At 27.6% G+C, this 18443-nt stretch overlaps 1 protein-coding gene across 1 annotated transcript in view; it reads right to left on the reverse strand.

The window, feature by feature from the left end:
* Positions 1–17456, reverse strand: part of LOC107438694 (alkaline phosphatase) — a 187259-nt gene extending 169803 nt beyond the window's left edge. Inside the window, exon 1 of the mRNA XM_021144908.4 lies at positions 17071–17456. Within this exon, the coding sequence (XP_021000567.1) occupies positions 17071–17140 (70 nt within the window). The 5' untranslated portion in view covers positions 17141–17456. The remainder of the gene's footprint in view (positions 1–17070) is intronic.
* Positions 17457–18443: the final 987 nt, after the last annotated feature.

Raw genomic sequence — 18443 nt, forward strand, 5'->3', positions numbered from 1 at the left:
CAACAGTATGAAAAAGAAAACAAATAAAAAGACAGTGGCAAGGATGGTTACACTTATTTAGTATTCCATTAAAATATGAATTAGTATTTCGTAAATGGTGATTCTAGTTAAACATGTTAAGTAACTTAACTGGTAACTATAAAACTGAAAACGCTTAAAAATAATGGATAACAACTTTACTGATATAAATTTTAATTTTATTTCGTCTAATTTTTTTAATTTTATTAAAAATAAATTCTTAAACTTCAGTAGCTTATGAGTTCATTTAATTGAAAGATCATTTAAGGTATCCGAAATTTCATTTCAAGAACGTTAGAAAAATAGTAAACAAATTCCCTATTTTTAAGTGTCTACCACTTTGATAGCTTAGCTATCATTCTTCTGATGAGCCATTAACTTGATAGGATTAAAAAGAAGAAGAAAAAAAACGTTGTCCAACTATTATTGTAGCAGAATTTAATCACTCTGCCTAACAGATAACGGCTGATAAAATACTTTTCGGAATTGTTTGATAATATATTTCTCAAACCGAACCATTATTTAGTATATCTTTCGTATCTTGCATCCACTATTTTCTCGCTACTGATATTAAATATGTCGAGTACAGCGAAAACATTTCTGATTATGAACAAAATCTGATACGACTAAAAATTCTCTCTGTGCTATTAAATAAGGAAACCTCATTATTTTAAACATGATACTGTTGAAACATTAAGAAAATGACATTTGAATAAAAAAAAAGGGAAAATGAAGAACATAAAAGTTTGATATTTATTTACTGCCTATTTAACGATCTTGCATCTACGAATAAAGCTTCAAACAAGACTTATCAATTGAACAACATATCACATTTTTTTTAAAAAGTAAAATAAGAATGACTTTTAAAATTGAAAAATATTTTCCATACTAATTTATAAGAGGCATTAAAATTTCATGTGCACTACATTAGCAGTCATGAATACAAAATATGATATAAACTTTATTTATTTCATATTTTCACATTTCATCTTTATTCATTTAAAATGTATTTAACAATTCTTTTGAATGTTGGAATGCGTCCTAAAAGTATATTGTGGATCTGAATTATCGTGTTTAAACATTCAAGTTAAATTTATCTAATAGTATTCGTAATTTATTTATTATTTAATGAGCCATGAGCATTTTTAACACAGTGAAAGGCAATTCCTACACTGTAAAAAAATTTTGTGTATCTAAACATAAAAAATGATGGCAACTACTTAACACTAAATTAGTTTTCAACAAAGTGTTCTACACTACAACTACACTAAGAACCAAGGATAGTTCGTAGTGTAACAAAAAACCAAGAATTTTTCTTTTTCGTGATTTGGCGTAAAGTGTGAGCCACCATTTTATGCATGGAGTCATACTGAAACTTATAACCTCAGTAAGATATGATACACAGTAATGATAAGTAACAGTAAAGTTATTTTTACGATAGACTATAAAGCAAGAATGATTCAACCATTTTATGTTTGGAGTCATACTAAACCTTATAATCTCAGTAAGAAATGATACACAGTCAAGATAAGAGTCAGTAAAATTTTTTTACGATAGAATATAAAGCAAGAATGATGACACCACTTTATGCATGGAGTCATACTAAAACTTATCTCAGTAAGTTATGATACACAGTAATGATAAGAGTCAGTAAAGTTATTTTTACCATAGAATATAAAATAAGAATTATGCCACCCTTTTATGTATGGAGTCATACAAAAATTTATAATCTCAGTAAGATATGATGCACAGTAATGATAAGGGTCTGTAAAAATATTTCTACGATAGAATATAAAGCAAGAATGATGCAAGCATACACTGATACTCAAAATAAAATTATTTTGGTAATCAAACATACACACAGCTCAGAGAGAATATTACGGTGAATTCGAGCTAGTCTTAGCAGAGTGGAAATGGATAGAAATTCTATATTATATAAATAATCAATACAATTGACAGATATTTGAAAATAAAAATATCATTATCATTACTAAGCAATTGAAAGCATATGTACATAATTTCGGATGTATATATACACCGATTCTTTAAATAAAACTAGTTTGTGAATCAAACATACACACAGCTTAGAGAGAATATTAAGATTTATTGCAATAAGTTAAAAATAAACACAAATAAGAAATATATAAAAAGTATCCTGAATAAAAACCCATTACATGTTTAAAGATAAAAGTATTGCACATAAGCTAGTACAAAACATGTAATTATTAAAATACTATAGTGCGTCTAATAATTTGGTCCTTATATATATATATATATATATATATATATATATATATATATATATATATATATATATATATATATATATATATATATATATATATATATATATATATATATATATATATATATATATATATATATATATATATATATATATATATATATAATTTTATATATATATATATATATATATATATAAAATTAAGCAGTCATGTTTTGTTGGAAATTAAAGTACTTTATTTTAAATTATATTTTATATTGTAACATAAATTTAAAAAGCAATAAATACTAATAGATTTGTACAATTTATTGAAATTATGCGAAAACATTCAAAATAAAGAATTAGATATCACTATCAATTTAACACACTCCGCACATACACATACAAAGTCGTTCAAAAAGAAGATTCCTCAGTGAATATTCATGAATTAGGAGACTATTGCAAATGGTACATTAGATTCACTTACTGTTACTTTTAAGGAAAAAATTTTTTTAAAGATAATTCATGAACTACGAAACTATTACGAATGACTAAATTCATTTTTAAACTAAATTCATTCGCATTATTTTAAAATAAAGTTGCTAATTGCCAATTTTACTTAAAAATTTATGGATATAAAAACGGTCATTTATGAATAATTCTATAATTATTCAGAAATAAAGATTTTTCAAATGTTTCAATATTTGTCTGTGCTCTTTTTCAATAGTTCAATTAAAGATAATCTCAAAAACATTCAATAGTAGAATATTAATTTTATGATAAATAAAATTTCAAATAGATTCAAAATACTAATTAATTTAAATAATTAATTGAATTTAATTATATTTATTCGAGCAGTATCTTTGTTCACAAAATTATCAATATTCGTCTTAAGAATTTCCATAAGATCAAAGACTTTTTTTTCTTCTTTTAACCCCTTTCTTTTTTTACCTTTTATTACGAAGAATTTGTGCTGAATAAACATTTATGACTAATGCAAAGTTCATAGTAATTCAATAAATTTTATACTTATTCAAATTTTTTTTCCAATTCCAACTACATAGCCATGACAAAAAATGCCGCGTTTTGAAAAAAGATTTAACTTCAGTTTGAAAGATTTAACTCAATTTTGCATTTTATCATTTAAAATTGTATAGCTTAAAATTGTATGAAAAGTTGTAAACCATACTATAAAAAAATTTTCTTCATCAATGTATAAAAGAAGAATTAAAAAAAAAAATTACTGAAGAAAAACGAATTTTACTATAGCGAAATATGTAACATTAACATTAAGGGTACTAAACTTTAACCGATCTCGTGACTAAACTATTTGAACCATATATATTACCCATTGGCAAAATGGGTGTTGTTTTGGGTTTGATGGCTTGCGCACATTATTTGGACGTCATCACACTTTTCAACTGTGTTCAAGAGTAATAGTAAACAGTGCGCATGCGTCGTCATTGCTATGGCAACAGTTGCTGTTTGATAATTTTTTTTATAATTCTTTTTTTCACTTTTAATTTTGTTATGTATTAAGTTGGTGAGTTTATTTTTGAGATATGGGACCAGAGAGATTCCATAAATACTTCTTGAGCTGTGAATAAAAGAGAATTATCTCATTTGAACGATTTTTTTTCTTACTTTATTTTATTTTATAACCGGCGTCGAACAGCCCAGCCAATTCTGAGTTCTCGACGGTCAATGTTCAACTCCGAAGCCTAGTAATTTTGAACCCAACCTAGAAGACGAAGAAGTCTTAAATTAATAAGAACTGGGACAAACTCGTCTTCGTGGATGACTTTTGATGGAACTAACTCGCATTTGAGTAAGTTGGAGAGAAAAATTATAGAACCTTCCCATGGTTAGCCAGACGGCAAGGAGATTCTAACCTATGATCCATCTACCACAATAGATATTTTATGTCAAAACTGTGGTTGATGCCAGCTGGGAGCAGAAGTCGAACCAGTGGGCCAATGGGTAACCCGTAATCGCAATAATGCGATCACAATTATCTCTTTTATTATTTTATTTTGAAATTTGGGATTATCCTTCATATTTTAATGGTCAAAAATCAACAAGAAAAGGTCTGTTTATTTAGAGAAAGTTCGTTTTTGTGCCTGATTTCGTAACTTGAAATATCGCATCCACTCATTAATTCGCATATTTGAAATCGCTTCTCTTATTAATAAAATTAAAATTATCACTTAGTTCATGATAATCCGATGATTAGAACAAAATTGAATCAAGGTAATTATGTTTGCTGCACACCGTAAAATTTCCTATACATAACCCTTCAAAATTTACAGCTACAGAAAGATTAATAACTTATGCTTTACAAAATCACAAACTTTTACATAAACTCTGAGGAAAATAAAAAATAAATCAAGAAATTTTGATGCATTTTAAAATTAGAACAAATATGTAAATGGATATTAAATTTTCATTATACACCGTTCAAAACAAATGTAAAGTTGTTGAATTGAGTAAAGTAAAATAATCAAGGTTCACACTCTAAAGTTTTCACACTTTAGCTTGATTATTGCACACTGTAAAATATTCTATAAACAACCCTTCAAAAGTTGCAACTCCAGAAAGATCAATAACTTATGCTTTGCAAAATTGCAAACTTTCACATAACCTCTGAGGAAAATAGAGAATAAGACGAAAAAGTTTTATACATTTTAAGAATAGAATAAATAAATAAATGGATATTGCATTTTCAACAAACAGCTTTAAAAAAAAACGGAGTAAGTAAAATGTTCTAAACAAGTTTACTTCGTCCTAGACTCCAATATCCCAACTCCATTTATTTTATATATAGTCGTTCGATAAATATGAACTTCATTTACAATATTTTGGATTGATAACAATAAAACTTATTCTAATCTATTACTCTATTTCAGTTTTAATAATTAATTTCATTCGAGGATATGTCTCACTTCTCCCAAGATGGCTTATTTAAGAGCATATATTAATTAATAATCATGTTTGTAAGATCATACAGAAGTTCAAATACTTTTAAAATTCCTGACTTGAATTTATAATCCAAAACATATCGATATTAAGTGAAAGTAAAAGGATACTTTTATCTGATCTGAAGTCGATGTTGTATCGTGCCCAACGACATGCCATGAAATAGTTTTAATCCGCTTAAAACTGTAACAACAGATTAAAATATGAATTTCTGAAATGTACAGTTATCATTTTTGAATTATTAAATTTATTTGAAATATTAATAATTCATTTTATGCGTTATACACAAGCATGTGTATTCTTGTTAAAGGATGAAACTTTGCTGGTTTTTATATATCCATAGATAATACTTTTGGTTTAACACATAAAAGACTGGACTTTTTTTTTATTTGACGGATGATAGTATCACGTGAATATGACGGTATAGCTTTTGATGACGTCACATATTAACTTATGCAAAAATTATGTAAAATTATGTAATTATGTAAAAATCACAAATGAGAAAGCTCCCGCATAAAAATTTATAGTGTTTTTGAGGTGTTAAAGTTGATTTAAAGTTTATTTGAAGTTGACTTCAAAGACAACCTAAAATTCAACCTCTCAAGGTTTCTAATCAAGGTGTATGAAGTTGCTTTATTTACACTTGAGGTTATTTTGAGGTTGACAGAAATCTACCTTAGAGCAACCAGCTTAGAGAGGTAATTTTTAAGTGTACATGTTTTTTTTTGTTTGTTTACACTTCAAGAAAATAAGTCAATTTGAGGTTTGAATAATTTTTCTAAACTAAAAGTATTGCTGAACTAAAAGTATTCAACTAAAAGTATTGCTGAATTATATATGAGGTTGATTTTATGAGATGTAAAGGAGGTTGAAATTGAGTTTTTTTGATGAAGTTCATTTTCTACCTCAGGTCCCTTTTTTTATACTTGTTAACCTCAAAAACACTTTATTATTCGTGACTTTGAAAGTAGTAAAAAATAACTATAAAAACACCAAATTTGTAATAAATAGTCAGTGAGATTTTTCATGTGAGGTCACAAATTAAATCAACTTCCAAATCACAACGAGACGTCTTTAGGAATTACCATCTGTGACTGGACTGACCATTTGTGACTTCGTCACGTTTCTTCTAAAATATGTTCAAGATAATGTATATTTAAAGCAACTTCTATTTTTTGTAATTCTTGTAATCGCAATCGGAAAAATCTATCTTATTATATAAAACGCTAATACGTACGTATGTATCAATAAAACCGATGATATTTCTTTTCTCGCGTAGGCAACAGTTTTTATTTTTAATTGATAGGCTTCGGCGCGCAAGAGCACGTAGTGAGCATCATATGGCTAATCTATATTACATAAAACGCTAATACGTTTTAATTGATAGGCTTCGGCGCGCAAGAGCACGTAGTGAGCATCATATGTCTAATCGGGTGAATTCTCACCGAATTATCAAAAAAATTCTCACAAAATTATCTTTATCGAAGTCGATGCTTTACATCCGGCGTTCAGTACTGTTTCATATTGTTTTACAACAAATGGTTTTAGCCCTCTGGTGGGAAAGACTTTAAAACAAAACTTACAACAGTTACTTTTCTCAACAACTGAAATTTAGAATAGTGTGGTTAAAAAAATATGTGAACTGTTTGCAATTTCAAATTAATATTGAAATGCACATGTTTAGAATTTTCTACAGTGAAAAGTTTTCGGAACTTCAGTGTTTAAAAAAGTATACAAAAGCTAGACGTTAAGAACGTATCCAATGAGCGAGCAAAGCGAGCATTGGATTGCGAAACAATCCGAAATGAACTGCGAAAGCAGTTCCGGGGGTTGGTGAGCGCCAGCGAGCAGGGGGCGAAGCCTCCTAGTTATTATTAATATTCTTTGTAATTTTAAATAAAACATTACTTGAAAGTTCACGAAAATTATATTTTTGTGTTGATTTATTAGTTGAATGTTGTTTAAAGTTTAATATTTAGTAATATTTTAGTTGTATAAATGCATAAAGACGCTTTTCTAATTGTCTGTCTAAATGTTTCTAGAAATGGATTCACGGGACTCGCAAATTGATTTCAGAAATGAACACGCAAGTTACTTAAAGTGTATTGATTAGAATGGAGCGAGAATTCAACAATTTCATACTGCTTTATTAATCGCTGAAAATCGCTGAAGGTGAAGGAATAAGAAATAAAACTTCATCCTCTATATGGGTGTATACTTTGATTGCTAAAATGGTTCCTTATATTCTTAAGCTATCAACCAATTTTGTATCTTTTTCTGGCAAATGTAATGTATATCGCACTGTCCAAATAACAATAATTCCTCAGAGTCCTAAAAAAGTACGTCTTGCCTTCTCGCATATATAGTCAAACCCCGCTATAGTGAACCTTCAAGGGACCAAAATTTCAGTTCACTATAACCGGGAGTTCACTATATCCGTTACGCAGGCAATTTCACTAATGGTTCCCAAACTCCTCCCTTTTATTACATTATATTCATATAAATGACTGAAAAATATTATGTAGTAGCAAAAAATGCGTTATTTTTTATCACTCTTCGTCTTTCGTACAAAAAAAATTAGTAATCTTTAGCTGATGAGCAATCTTCAACATTAGATATGGAAACACTTCCCGACTCTCAGATAATTTTTCCTGAATTTCTGTTATTCCGCTTTTCGAACCTGTCTAACCTGCCATTCGAACACATAAAAGTAGTTTCTATAGATGGTTTTAAAAATCGGTATATGTATTTATTTTGAAGTAGAAATTTCAAAATTATTACAAAGAAAATGGAGGGGGGGGGGGAAATCAGTCGAAGACAGAAAAAAGTTCATTATATCCAACTTCCTCACTTTTTTGATTCACTAAATCCACTAAAAATAACATTATACGTGTATAGCAAGGAACGGGACTGAGCATTTCGTTCACTATATCTGGGAGTTCACTACAAACCGTGTTCACTATACCGGGGTTTGACTGTATATATATATATATATATATATATATATATATATATATATATATATATATATATATATATATGCTCTTGAAAACGCAATACTAAGCAATGCATTAAATTGTATTAATTGTATAAATCCAAAATCGTCAGTCTAGTTCAGGGGTTTCCGACTTACATGAAGCCGGGGGCCGCAATTAAAAGCACGAGTCAAATGGCGGGCCGCAACTTTATCCAAATTTTATATAGGACTCTTTTATGTTTGAATGAACATTAAATATCACTGTCAGATTTTTATCAAGTTGTACAAAACAAAAGTATTGGATTACAGATTAAAATAAGAAGTAGATTTTTAAAAAGATTTAATTGCATATTAAAAAAATTTGGCTTCAATAACTTTAATGTGCACTTATGTATTAAACAATTAATGTGCAACAGACATCAAATTGTCTAGACATAAAACTTAAAAGTACTTAAGACCCATATAGATTTTTTGCAAAAATTGTCCACAAAAAATGACAACTAATATATTTTAGTTAGCGGGCCACAAAAAAGGCTTCGCGGGTCGCCAGTTGATGACCACTGGTAGAAATAAATGTATATGACATCAAAAGTATAACGCTGCTTTTACTGGTGATTGATGGTTTAAGATTGGAAACATAAACAAATATAATGTGATGAAATTTTCACCAACCTTATAAATCAATAAAAATCATAACACTTCAACCGGTAATAAGTTATTTGTGTCTAAGTGGTTCATAAATTGCACCATATGCCATTCTCTTATTAAAGTTTTGTTGCCATAAAACTTTCGTCATAGTCGTTATAGTTGGCCAGGCAGCTCAATGTAGGCCAATGCCTTCCTCTGAAGATTTCTCCACAACGCTTTTGATTTATCTTAAGCCAAAAAGCTTTAAAGTTATGAAAAATATGCATTTATATTTCCTACACTGAGAAAAAATGAATGGTCAAAACTAGAATAATTCTATGGGAACACCCAGAAGATAGGTAAATTTTACCGAAACTTACCGATGTTGACGATTTTATTAAAATTAAATACAAAATTGGGTATTAAAATATGTGATAAAAATTGGTAATCTTATCATGATACCTCAGGGCAAGGAATAAAAATCATTTATTTGGTTAAATTTAGATTTGAGTTCTGTAATTTTCGCTAAATCTGTGGTAATAATGACTAAATTTAGAAAACCAGAATTTCCAGTAAACCGTTAGCATATGAATAGAAAAATTTCCAAATAAATAGTTTAAATGCTGTTAGTTTTGGTTTTATTGACCAAAGTAATATTGTTGTTTTTGACAACAAATGCAATTACCATACAGTGCTGTAATTTTACCAGAATTATTTTCACCGCGTGTAAGAAGTTATTTTTAATTAATCTTAACATTTAGTAGAATTAGAAAAAAAATATTGCAATAAAAATCTGTTCTAATAAAAACTTCTACTGAAATTTTATTTTATTCAAACGATTTTCATCATACAACGATTTTTCTTTTATTCCAAACTATTAAATTTACTATTAAAACTATTTTACAGATAAACTATATAAGCTGAATTACACTGCAACAATCAAGCTCTTGTCGAATAAAAAAAATTCCATTACAATCGATTTTCTAGAGTAAGAACAAGGCATCTGAATTAAATAATAAGTTAGCTAAATCGAAGAATATTCTTCCCCAAATCGATACGAATCTTTTTCCAATATCCTTAAAAAAAATACCGACCAACTATTTAAATTAACTTTTAAATTTATTTAACTTTGCGAACTTTAAAAATGTTAGAATAGCGTTAGTTATTAAATATACTGAATTGAAATATAAATATACGATCTAATAAATTTAAATTGCTTTTATCCCATCAATCTATTATTCTTCAGAAGTATTATTTTTCAGGAAATAAGGAATACTTATTGAGTTTTCAATCTTGATTTAAATTAATTGTTTCTTTTTTAAACTTAATTTTTAAGGCATGACTTACTTATTAAGAATTATATATAAAATAATTTAATTATAACGTAATTAGCTATTAAATCTTACAGTAGTAATTAAATATTAATAAAGTATGCATTTTATGTATATGATAAATTAATTTATTGTTGAATAATTAATACAATTTACTATATGCAAATAATAAATTAATGTTTGTTTAACATATTTCTATTTAAAGTTCATCCAAACATTATTTTATTTTCTGATATTTAAGTTTAAAAAGCATTACTTTTAAATATATTGTTTTATTATTGAGTTTTCTATGCAATGATCAGTTTTCAAATTGAATATAAAATTGAATCAGTTTAAAAGTATTTTATTACTTCTTTTTTTTTTTTTTTTTTTTTTAAAGCGTCTCTTAATTCATTTTAGCTATAGTGTTTTTGATGTTCTGAACTCTCAAAAATTTAAGAGAAATAGTTTCAGTCGCACACATTTAGCAGAAAAATGAAATAAGTCAATCATTATTCAGATCATGTTGTTACTAATAGCAAAACATTTTTGGTTTCTATCAATTATTTAAGTTATTACAGATGGTATCAAAATTATTCTAAACGAATTATAACTCCCATTTTAATTCAAAAGATAAATAATTTTAAGCAATTCGCAAATTTGCGCTGTCCAATTTGTCACAAATGTTAATTAGAAATAATTCCGAATAATTCACAGCAAATGTTTTTATAAAAACATTGTTAGTGACACAATTATTTACCAAAATATTATATTTCGTATCCTATATATAAGATACTATTATTTCACAAAACGTAAACCGAAATAATATTTTTATTAGATACATTCTTAAATAAGTTCAACGTCAAAGTCATATAATAATACTGTTTAAATTAAATGTAAAATGAGGTGTAAAATTGGACCTTGTCTCTATTTAAGAGTTGAAATGTCCCAAATAGTAGTATAAGATTGGATTTAATGTCAACAACAGCCTTTATCACTAAGCCCAACAAGGTCTCAAATGATTAGCAAATAAAACATGCAAGCTTGAAGCAATGTTAAATCTAACTATGCTAGTTTACACGATATGAAGTTCATATAAAGGTTGCAAAAACAACCCTTTTATATCGATTTTGAATCTGCCTTTGCAAAAAAAGGCTAGAAAAACCTTCAGGAGCCGAGGGTGAATCATCATTCGAGAATCAAGAATAGTTCCCAAACTGAGATTAAATTCCCCTTCTTAAGGTTTATATCAGATTTTATGACCATTACTGAAACAAGGCTTACTTGTGAAGTCTTATACAGCTTTAAAATAAAGATTTGTTTGACCATTAAGTTTTCAACGCAAACAAAATGTTGCATTTCAGAGCCTTGACAAACCAAGAATAAAAAAGGCGAGAACTTAGTTTACATTAAAAGCTAAGAAATGAGATTTTTTGTAAAGTATTTGCAAAGCCATTATTAAGGGAAAAAGATTGACATACAAATACTTCTACTAAGTTTAAAGAAGGATTAATTAGTCAACCTTTCTATGTTAACCAAATAAAAATGAAAATACAATGTGTGCAGTAAGGTTGTCTGTTATCTGGGTTTCATATCGTAATATTAAGTTCTACGATGATGTGGTTCAGCTTATTTTCATCTTAAGGTTGCAGAATATATGAATTATATTATGGTTCAATACGACGTTTTTTATTTTTTATTTATACAGTCTTATTTAAAGCAGTTTTCAAAAAGACAAAAATATAAAAAAACCAGATATTTTTGTATACGGCAGAATAGAACTAAAAGAATATATTGATATTAATATAACTAGAAAATTGTATAATAACAAAAGGTGTGTGTAATTTTTCCAGGCACATGAATAAAAACAATTTGTTTTCTATTTTATGACAATGCAATGTTTTTTTCGATTCCCTTGTGCATTAAGATATAACTACCTAGTATTTGAAAAAATATTTCTACTATAAAAAAGATTTACTGCAACTCTTTTCTAAACTACTAAGGTAGGATCGCATTGTAATTTTATAGCAAAATTCTTATTTTAGTATTATTTTTCATTTCATTAGAAATTTTAATCAAATAAAATAATGCTAAAATAAAATTTTTCTGATAAAATATTTTATTATAAATTTCAATAAACTAAACTGTATGTAAATGTAAATTGTTTTATAAAAAATAAAACAATTTTGAAGGAATTTAAGAATTTTTCTGTAATGTATATTTAGTCGCCATACCCCAAAAATACTTATAGCTATACTACAAATAATAAACAAAATATTTCTATATAAGCTTGGATAAATAAGTCCACGCATCAAATGTTTTTACTTCACAACATTATGTTATTCGCTGTTATAAGCTGAAAGGTCAAATTGTACTGACACATATGGTAAACCGACCTATCAAAAACACATATGGTAAACCATAGAATAAGAATATTATGCAAATTTGTTGCATCTTTCTTAAGGCTTTCATTTCTACCATATCCCGATTTAAGTTATATAATAGCATCATGTGATTAAGTAGAAAGAAGTTAAGGATATTATTTTTCTCATTTAAGCTTAATAAGGATATTACACTTCCCACCGGATAAAAATTGCATTGAATTTGAACAATATTGTTGTTCAATACGTTCTAATTATTCTAATAAACATAATTTTTAATGAAATCAAATATCCGTTTGTGTTTTCAATCACTTAATTGATTTATATATAATGATTATTTTCTATCCAATGAATTTTTTTAATGAATAAATTTTCATAAATATTTAATTTGCTTTGAATATTTAAAATAATTCAATTAAATTTAACAAAAAACATTTTTCTGCAATTGCTGTATTTAGAAAATTAATTTTTGAAACCCTAAATTTTTTAAAAGTCAACTTTACACAAAAGTTTCAAAATTGCTTCTGTTAATTTGCATTCTACAATAATTATCACTTATTGAATAATATCATAAATAAATCCTGTCAAAATATTCTTCTTAAAAATGAGTAGTTTATAAAACAATCCCTTATTTAATGCATAAAAATAAATTTCTTAAAAAACTTTTGTTTCAAAACATTAAATTTGTCTTGCATTTTCTTTCTTTTTCATAATAAAACTAAAGCTAATTGTTCTTATAAACAATAATTTTTACGCAAATTTTGGAACTTGTACACATTTTAAAAGCAACTGAATACAACGAGATCATAAACTTCTATTCTTGCAGTATTACTTCTAATAAATTAACACAAATATGATCATTTTGATAATAGCAACTCTTATGTTCTTAAAATACTCTTCACTGATCCTAATGATTTAAGGGGTCTTGTACCTTTTAAAATCTCAAAAAAATCTTTTTTTTTTATGATGTAATTTGATAGAGTTAACTCATGTGCGTCGAATCCAACCAACCGCATGTCCAAATTCAAATTATTAAGCTCACTACGAAAGAAACTGTAAACGGGCGTAACCTACTTTTTGACAAGTAGAGAACAGCTGATCACTGTTTACATTTTTTTTTGACAAGTAATTTGATTTTTACGACAATAATTCAATTTTAAAAAATAATTATAATTTCAAATTAAAGGAAATATTATGTTTGAAATAGTAACTACAACTTTCATTAATACTTTGCATTCTTTGTATGTTTACATTTTTGAATAAGCTGAAGTTATTCAATTACAATTTTTTTTCGTTTGCAAAGGATTTTGCTGCTTGTTTTCAGTAAATATCGTATATTTTATATTTTAATTAGTGTATATTAATTATTTAAAACTCTATTTGAGTTATTTATTTGTTACAAGCATATGTCTTCGCAAATCAAAAGAGCTTCAGGCTCTCGTCCAAAGAAACGTAAGTTTTATGGAAAACTTCGATCTAATGCTCAACGAGAAAATCTTTTGAGTGCATCAGCCAAAAAGCTTGCTAGGAATGATGATATGGAATTGGAGCAAGAAAAAAATGACTTTTCTGGATATCGAATAATTGACATCGACATTCTGAAAAGCATTGTAACAAATTTTATGTGCTGCAAATTGTGTAATAATAATATAAACATCGGGGAAGTGTGCCAGAGAGGTTTGGCCTCTAAATATATTGTGAGCTGTTTAAATTGTGGTAACGTAACAGCATTCTGGAATGGTCAAATGCTAGGAGAAAAAAAGAACATACCTGAAATAAACACACGGTTTGTTTATGCTATGCGTTGTGTGGGACAAGGACTTGCTGGAATGGAAGCATTTTCCTCTGTCATGGAATTACCACCACCAATAGCTGCTAAATCATATAACAAAATTGTTGACAAAATAAAACTTGCAACATATGATGTTGCTCAAAATTCCATGAAGAATGCTGCCTTAGCCGAGAGCGTTGCTTCGAATGGCTCTGTTGAACTTACAGTTAGTGGAGATGGGAGTTGGAAAACTAGAGGACATTCATCTCTTACTGGTGTATGTTCATTAATTGGTTCGGAAACAGGACAGGTTGTAGACGTTGAAGTCATGTCTTCATATTGTAAAGGATGTGAGTTCTTGTCGAAGCAACAACATTCTCCAAAAAAGCTTGAAAAGCACAAAAATGTGTGCCAACGTAATCACACGGGATCAGCCGGAAAGATGGAAGTGGATGGAATGGTTCGAATTTTCAAAAGATCAGAAAAAGAACGTGGCGTGAAATATGTAAAATATATTGGTGACGGGGACACCAAGACATTTTTAAATATTAAGAACTGTGAACCATATGGATCTAATGTTCCAATAGAAAAAATTGAATGTGTGGCACATATACAAAAGCGTATGGGTACACGGCTACGTAATTTTAAGAAAGATTGCAAAAGTAAAAAACTATCTGATGGAAAACCTATTGGTGGCAAAAATAGGTTGACGGACAAAATCATTAATGAAATTACATCCTATTATGGAAATGCCATTCGAGAGCATAAAAATTCATTACCAGACATGCAAAAAGCTATTTGGGCGATTTTTTATCATAAGAAATCTACAGACTCGGAACCAATTCATGATTTTTGCCCAGATGCCGAAGATACATGGTGCAAATACGTAAGAGCCAAGCATAATGGGGATTCATATGTGCACAAAAATTCCATTCCTGTGGCCATAATGGATGCAATAAAGCCCATATTCAAGGAATTGTCCACCCCAAAATTGCTTAGACGCTGCCTCGGAGGCAAAACGCAGAATGCGAATGAATCTTTCAATTCAACGATATGGAGAATTTGTCCAAAAATATCTGGAGCAAGTCGCAAAATTGTAGAAATTGCAACTTATGAATCGGTGGTTCTCTTCAACGAGGGACATTCTGGCCGATCTGTTGTTTTGGATAGACTAAAGTTAGCTCGCAGTGATTTCTCTTACAATGCATTTCAGAAGGCTGATACTAAACGTGTAGCTTTAGCGGAACGAAGAGCTTTATTTGCAACTAAGGAACATAGAAAGAGTTTGAGACTATCAAAATCAATACACGAGGAAAATGTTCTAGCTCTCGAAGGTCCCTCTTATGCTGCTGGACAATTCTAATTTTTATTTTTTAAAAATTTATACTTTTAAAAACTATTTTTTGACATTACAGTTAGAATTCTATAAAGTGTGCAACAGTGTTTTTTTTCTTTTGTGAATACTTTTATAAACAGGTATTTATATATGTCTACTTAATTGAGTTTTAGTTTTGAAATATTTTTTTAAGATATTTTGTAACTTGTTATTTTTTCTAACATTATATTTATTTAACTTATTAATTAATAAAGACTACTTATATCTTGGTACATTAGAATTAACTCATCCATAATGTACATTACTGTTGTACATTATAAAGTGTTTACATTCATAATGTACAACATTATTATATATTGTTTACATTTTGCTGTTTTTCTCAAAACTTGAAATTTTCTTCTTGCGCGCATGATATCTCATAAACCGCTACAGATTTTACTTTCAAATTTTTACCACACTAAGTTTATGTGTATATCTTCAATTTGAATCAAAAAATTAAGAAATATTACTGTTATTAAAGAATTAATTAAATTTTTTAACTCAAAAAATTGATAAAATTATAAAATTTCAATTTAAAAATTTATAAAAAATTTAATTTTAATTTTTTTTTGCCTATTAATAATTCAGATTGCTCGTTATGCTATTTTCTGTTTGTTTTATAAGTTTCAAGCCAAAATATTCAATATTTATTGAGAAATCCTGCGCGCAAGCCTTAGTGTCAATAATTATTTTTCTCTCGTTAATCTTTAAATTATTGATCATAAATTAAAAATTATTTTAATTAATCTAAATTTAATTTTATTTGCATACACACACTACTGTTTTCTACACTCACACATATTTTTGGAATAATTGCTATGAAAATAAGTGAGTTAGAATGATTTAATCAGACATCACATTTTTCATAAAATATAGCTTTTTAAAAGGTACGAGCCCCCTTAAACAATCATCTAACTAATAGATAAAAATAAGTTACTTCAATTAGCATCTATTTTCTAAATTATTTGCCAACATATTAAATTTGTTTTAATTAGTTTGTTTTGTAATATCCTCCTTAATAAAACTTTTTCTAAAATTCTTTATACTTAAAAAAAAGTAATGTTTGATAATTATGGGAATTTCTCAAACTAATACATTATGGGAATTTCTAAACTAAGTACATGATTATCATAGACTCGTGATAATTTCCACTCTCACAATATTATTTCTTAATAATAATACAAACAAAGACATTTTATCAATAATTTTGTTACAATCGCTGAATCAACGCTTAGGAATAAATTGTTTAAATGCTAAACACTAAGTTTCTTAATTTACTCTGAACCGAAATATTTACATTGTTTAAACTATTTTATCTAGTACGTATTGTGACATTTTCATTATTGAAACAGTTTTTCCAATTCGCTATATTTATTGAAAAAAAAGATTATATAAGTAAATTATCACCTACCTTGACCACAGGTAAATCTAACACAAGTCACTAAACACAAGCCAATCACGAAACACGTGTTAATTTCCATTCTCACTATATTATCTTTTAATAAATAAATTATAATGCCAATCAAAAAAAATAGAAGAATAACTAAAAATTCATTATATTCTTCATAAAACAGTTACGTAAGGTTCTTCAAATTAAACATTTTTATTCCACCATATATTTATATAGTATCTTCCTTTATGTAACTAACGCATAGAGTTCTAAGATACTCCCGACCGCCAACAAAGAATATCGGTTCTTCTTGTGATGAAGACGGTAGGAAGCAGGGATTTGTATCGTTGTTTGGTTTCGCGCCGCGCTTGCTCTTAGTCAGATGCGCCAAGGTCGCCAAACGGAACAGTCAAACAATTCTCTTTATTCGATTTATTTCCTTTTAGCAGCAATTGATTTCTAAAGATTCACGCTGCGTTTAATTTTGTATTGATGAGAGTAAATGAAGAGCTCTGTTGGGTTAATGATAATTTAGATGTAATTTTAGGTGAGTAGTTTTTCGGGTCAGGTGATGGCATAGCTCGGTTTTCGGAAAAAGAGTTCAGTTTTCATTTCGGCAATTATCAACATATCCGGTTGGTATTGTTATTTCAGAAGCATATATTAATTTATCTCCTTTAATTTGGGCTATTAGTGCATAAAAATGTTTAAAAACATTTCTGAAATTAAAGTCGCATAATTTTATTTTCTATTTTAATCAATTATGAAACAAAATATCAAAAATATTTTAAAACTAACTAAATTATGTATAGTGAAGAGTGCTCTATTTTCAGATTTTAATTCTAACAGTACTGCTAGATGGAAAAAAAGAGGCAACACATTTAATTACAAAAATGTTTTCCTGTTAAAAATAGTTTTCCAACCCGAATAATTCAAGAAAAAAAAACATTTCAGCTATTAAAATTTAAAGTAACAACCTGTCCCAATGTACCATGGTACTAAAGCAAAGAATTACCATATTTTAACTTGCAATATGCAGAATACAGAACAAACTGCTTCCATAACTTGTAAAAAAATTTAAAATATTAATTAAGGATTCAAGTGTATGAATATTTATATATAGATAAATGGTGGATATATATAAATAAATAAATAAATATATATATATATATATATATATATATATATATATATATATATATATATATATATATATATATATATATATATATATATATATATATATATATATATATATATATATATATATATATATATATATTCCTCTTTGAACAACTGACAAAAATTTGAGTTTAAGACCATCAATGTTCAATTCCGTTTCCTTGTACTTTTAAGCCCATTCTCGAAGACCAGGGAACTCCTGGATCAAGCAT

This window comes from Parasteatoda tepidariorum, chromosome 4, assembly GCF_982258835.1.
Source record: "Parasteatoda tepidariorum strain Cologne lab strain chromosome 4, Ptep-v5.0, whole genome shotgun sequence".
Classification (NCBI taxonomy): domain Eukaryota; kingdom Metazoa; phylum Arthropoda; class Arachnida; order Araneae; family Theridiidae; genus Parasteatoda; species Parasteatoda tepidariorum.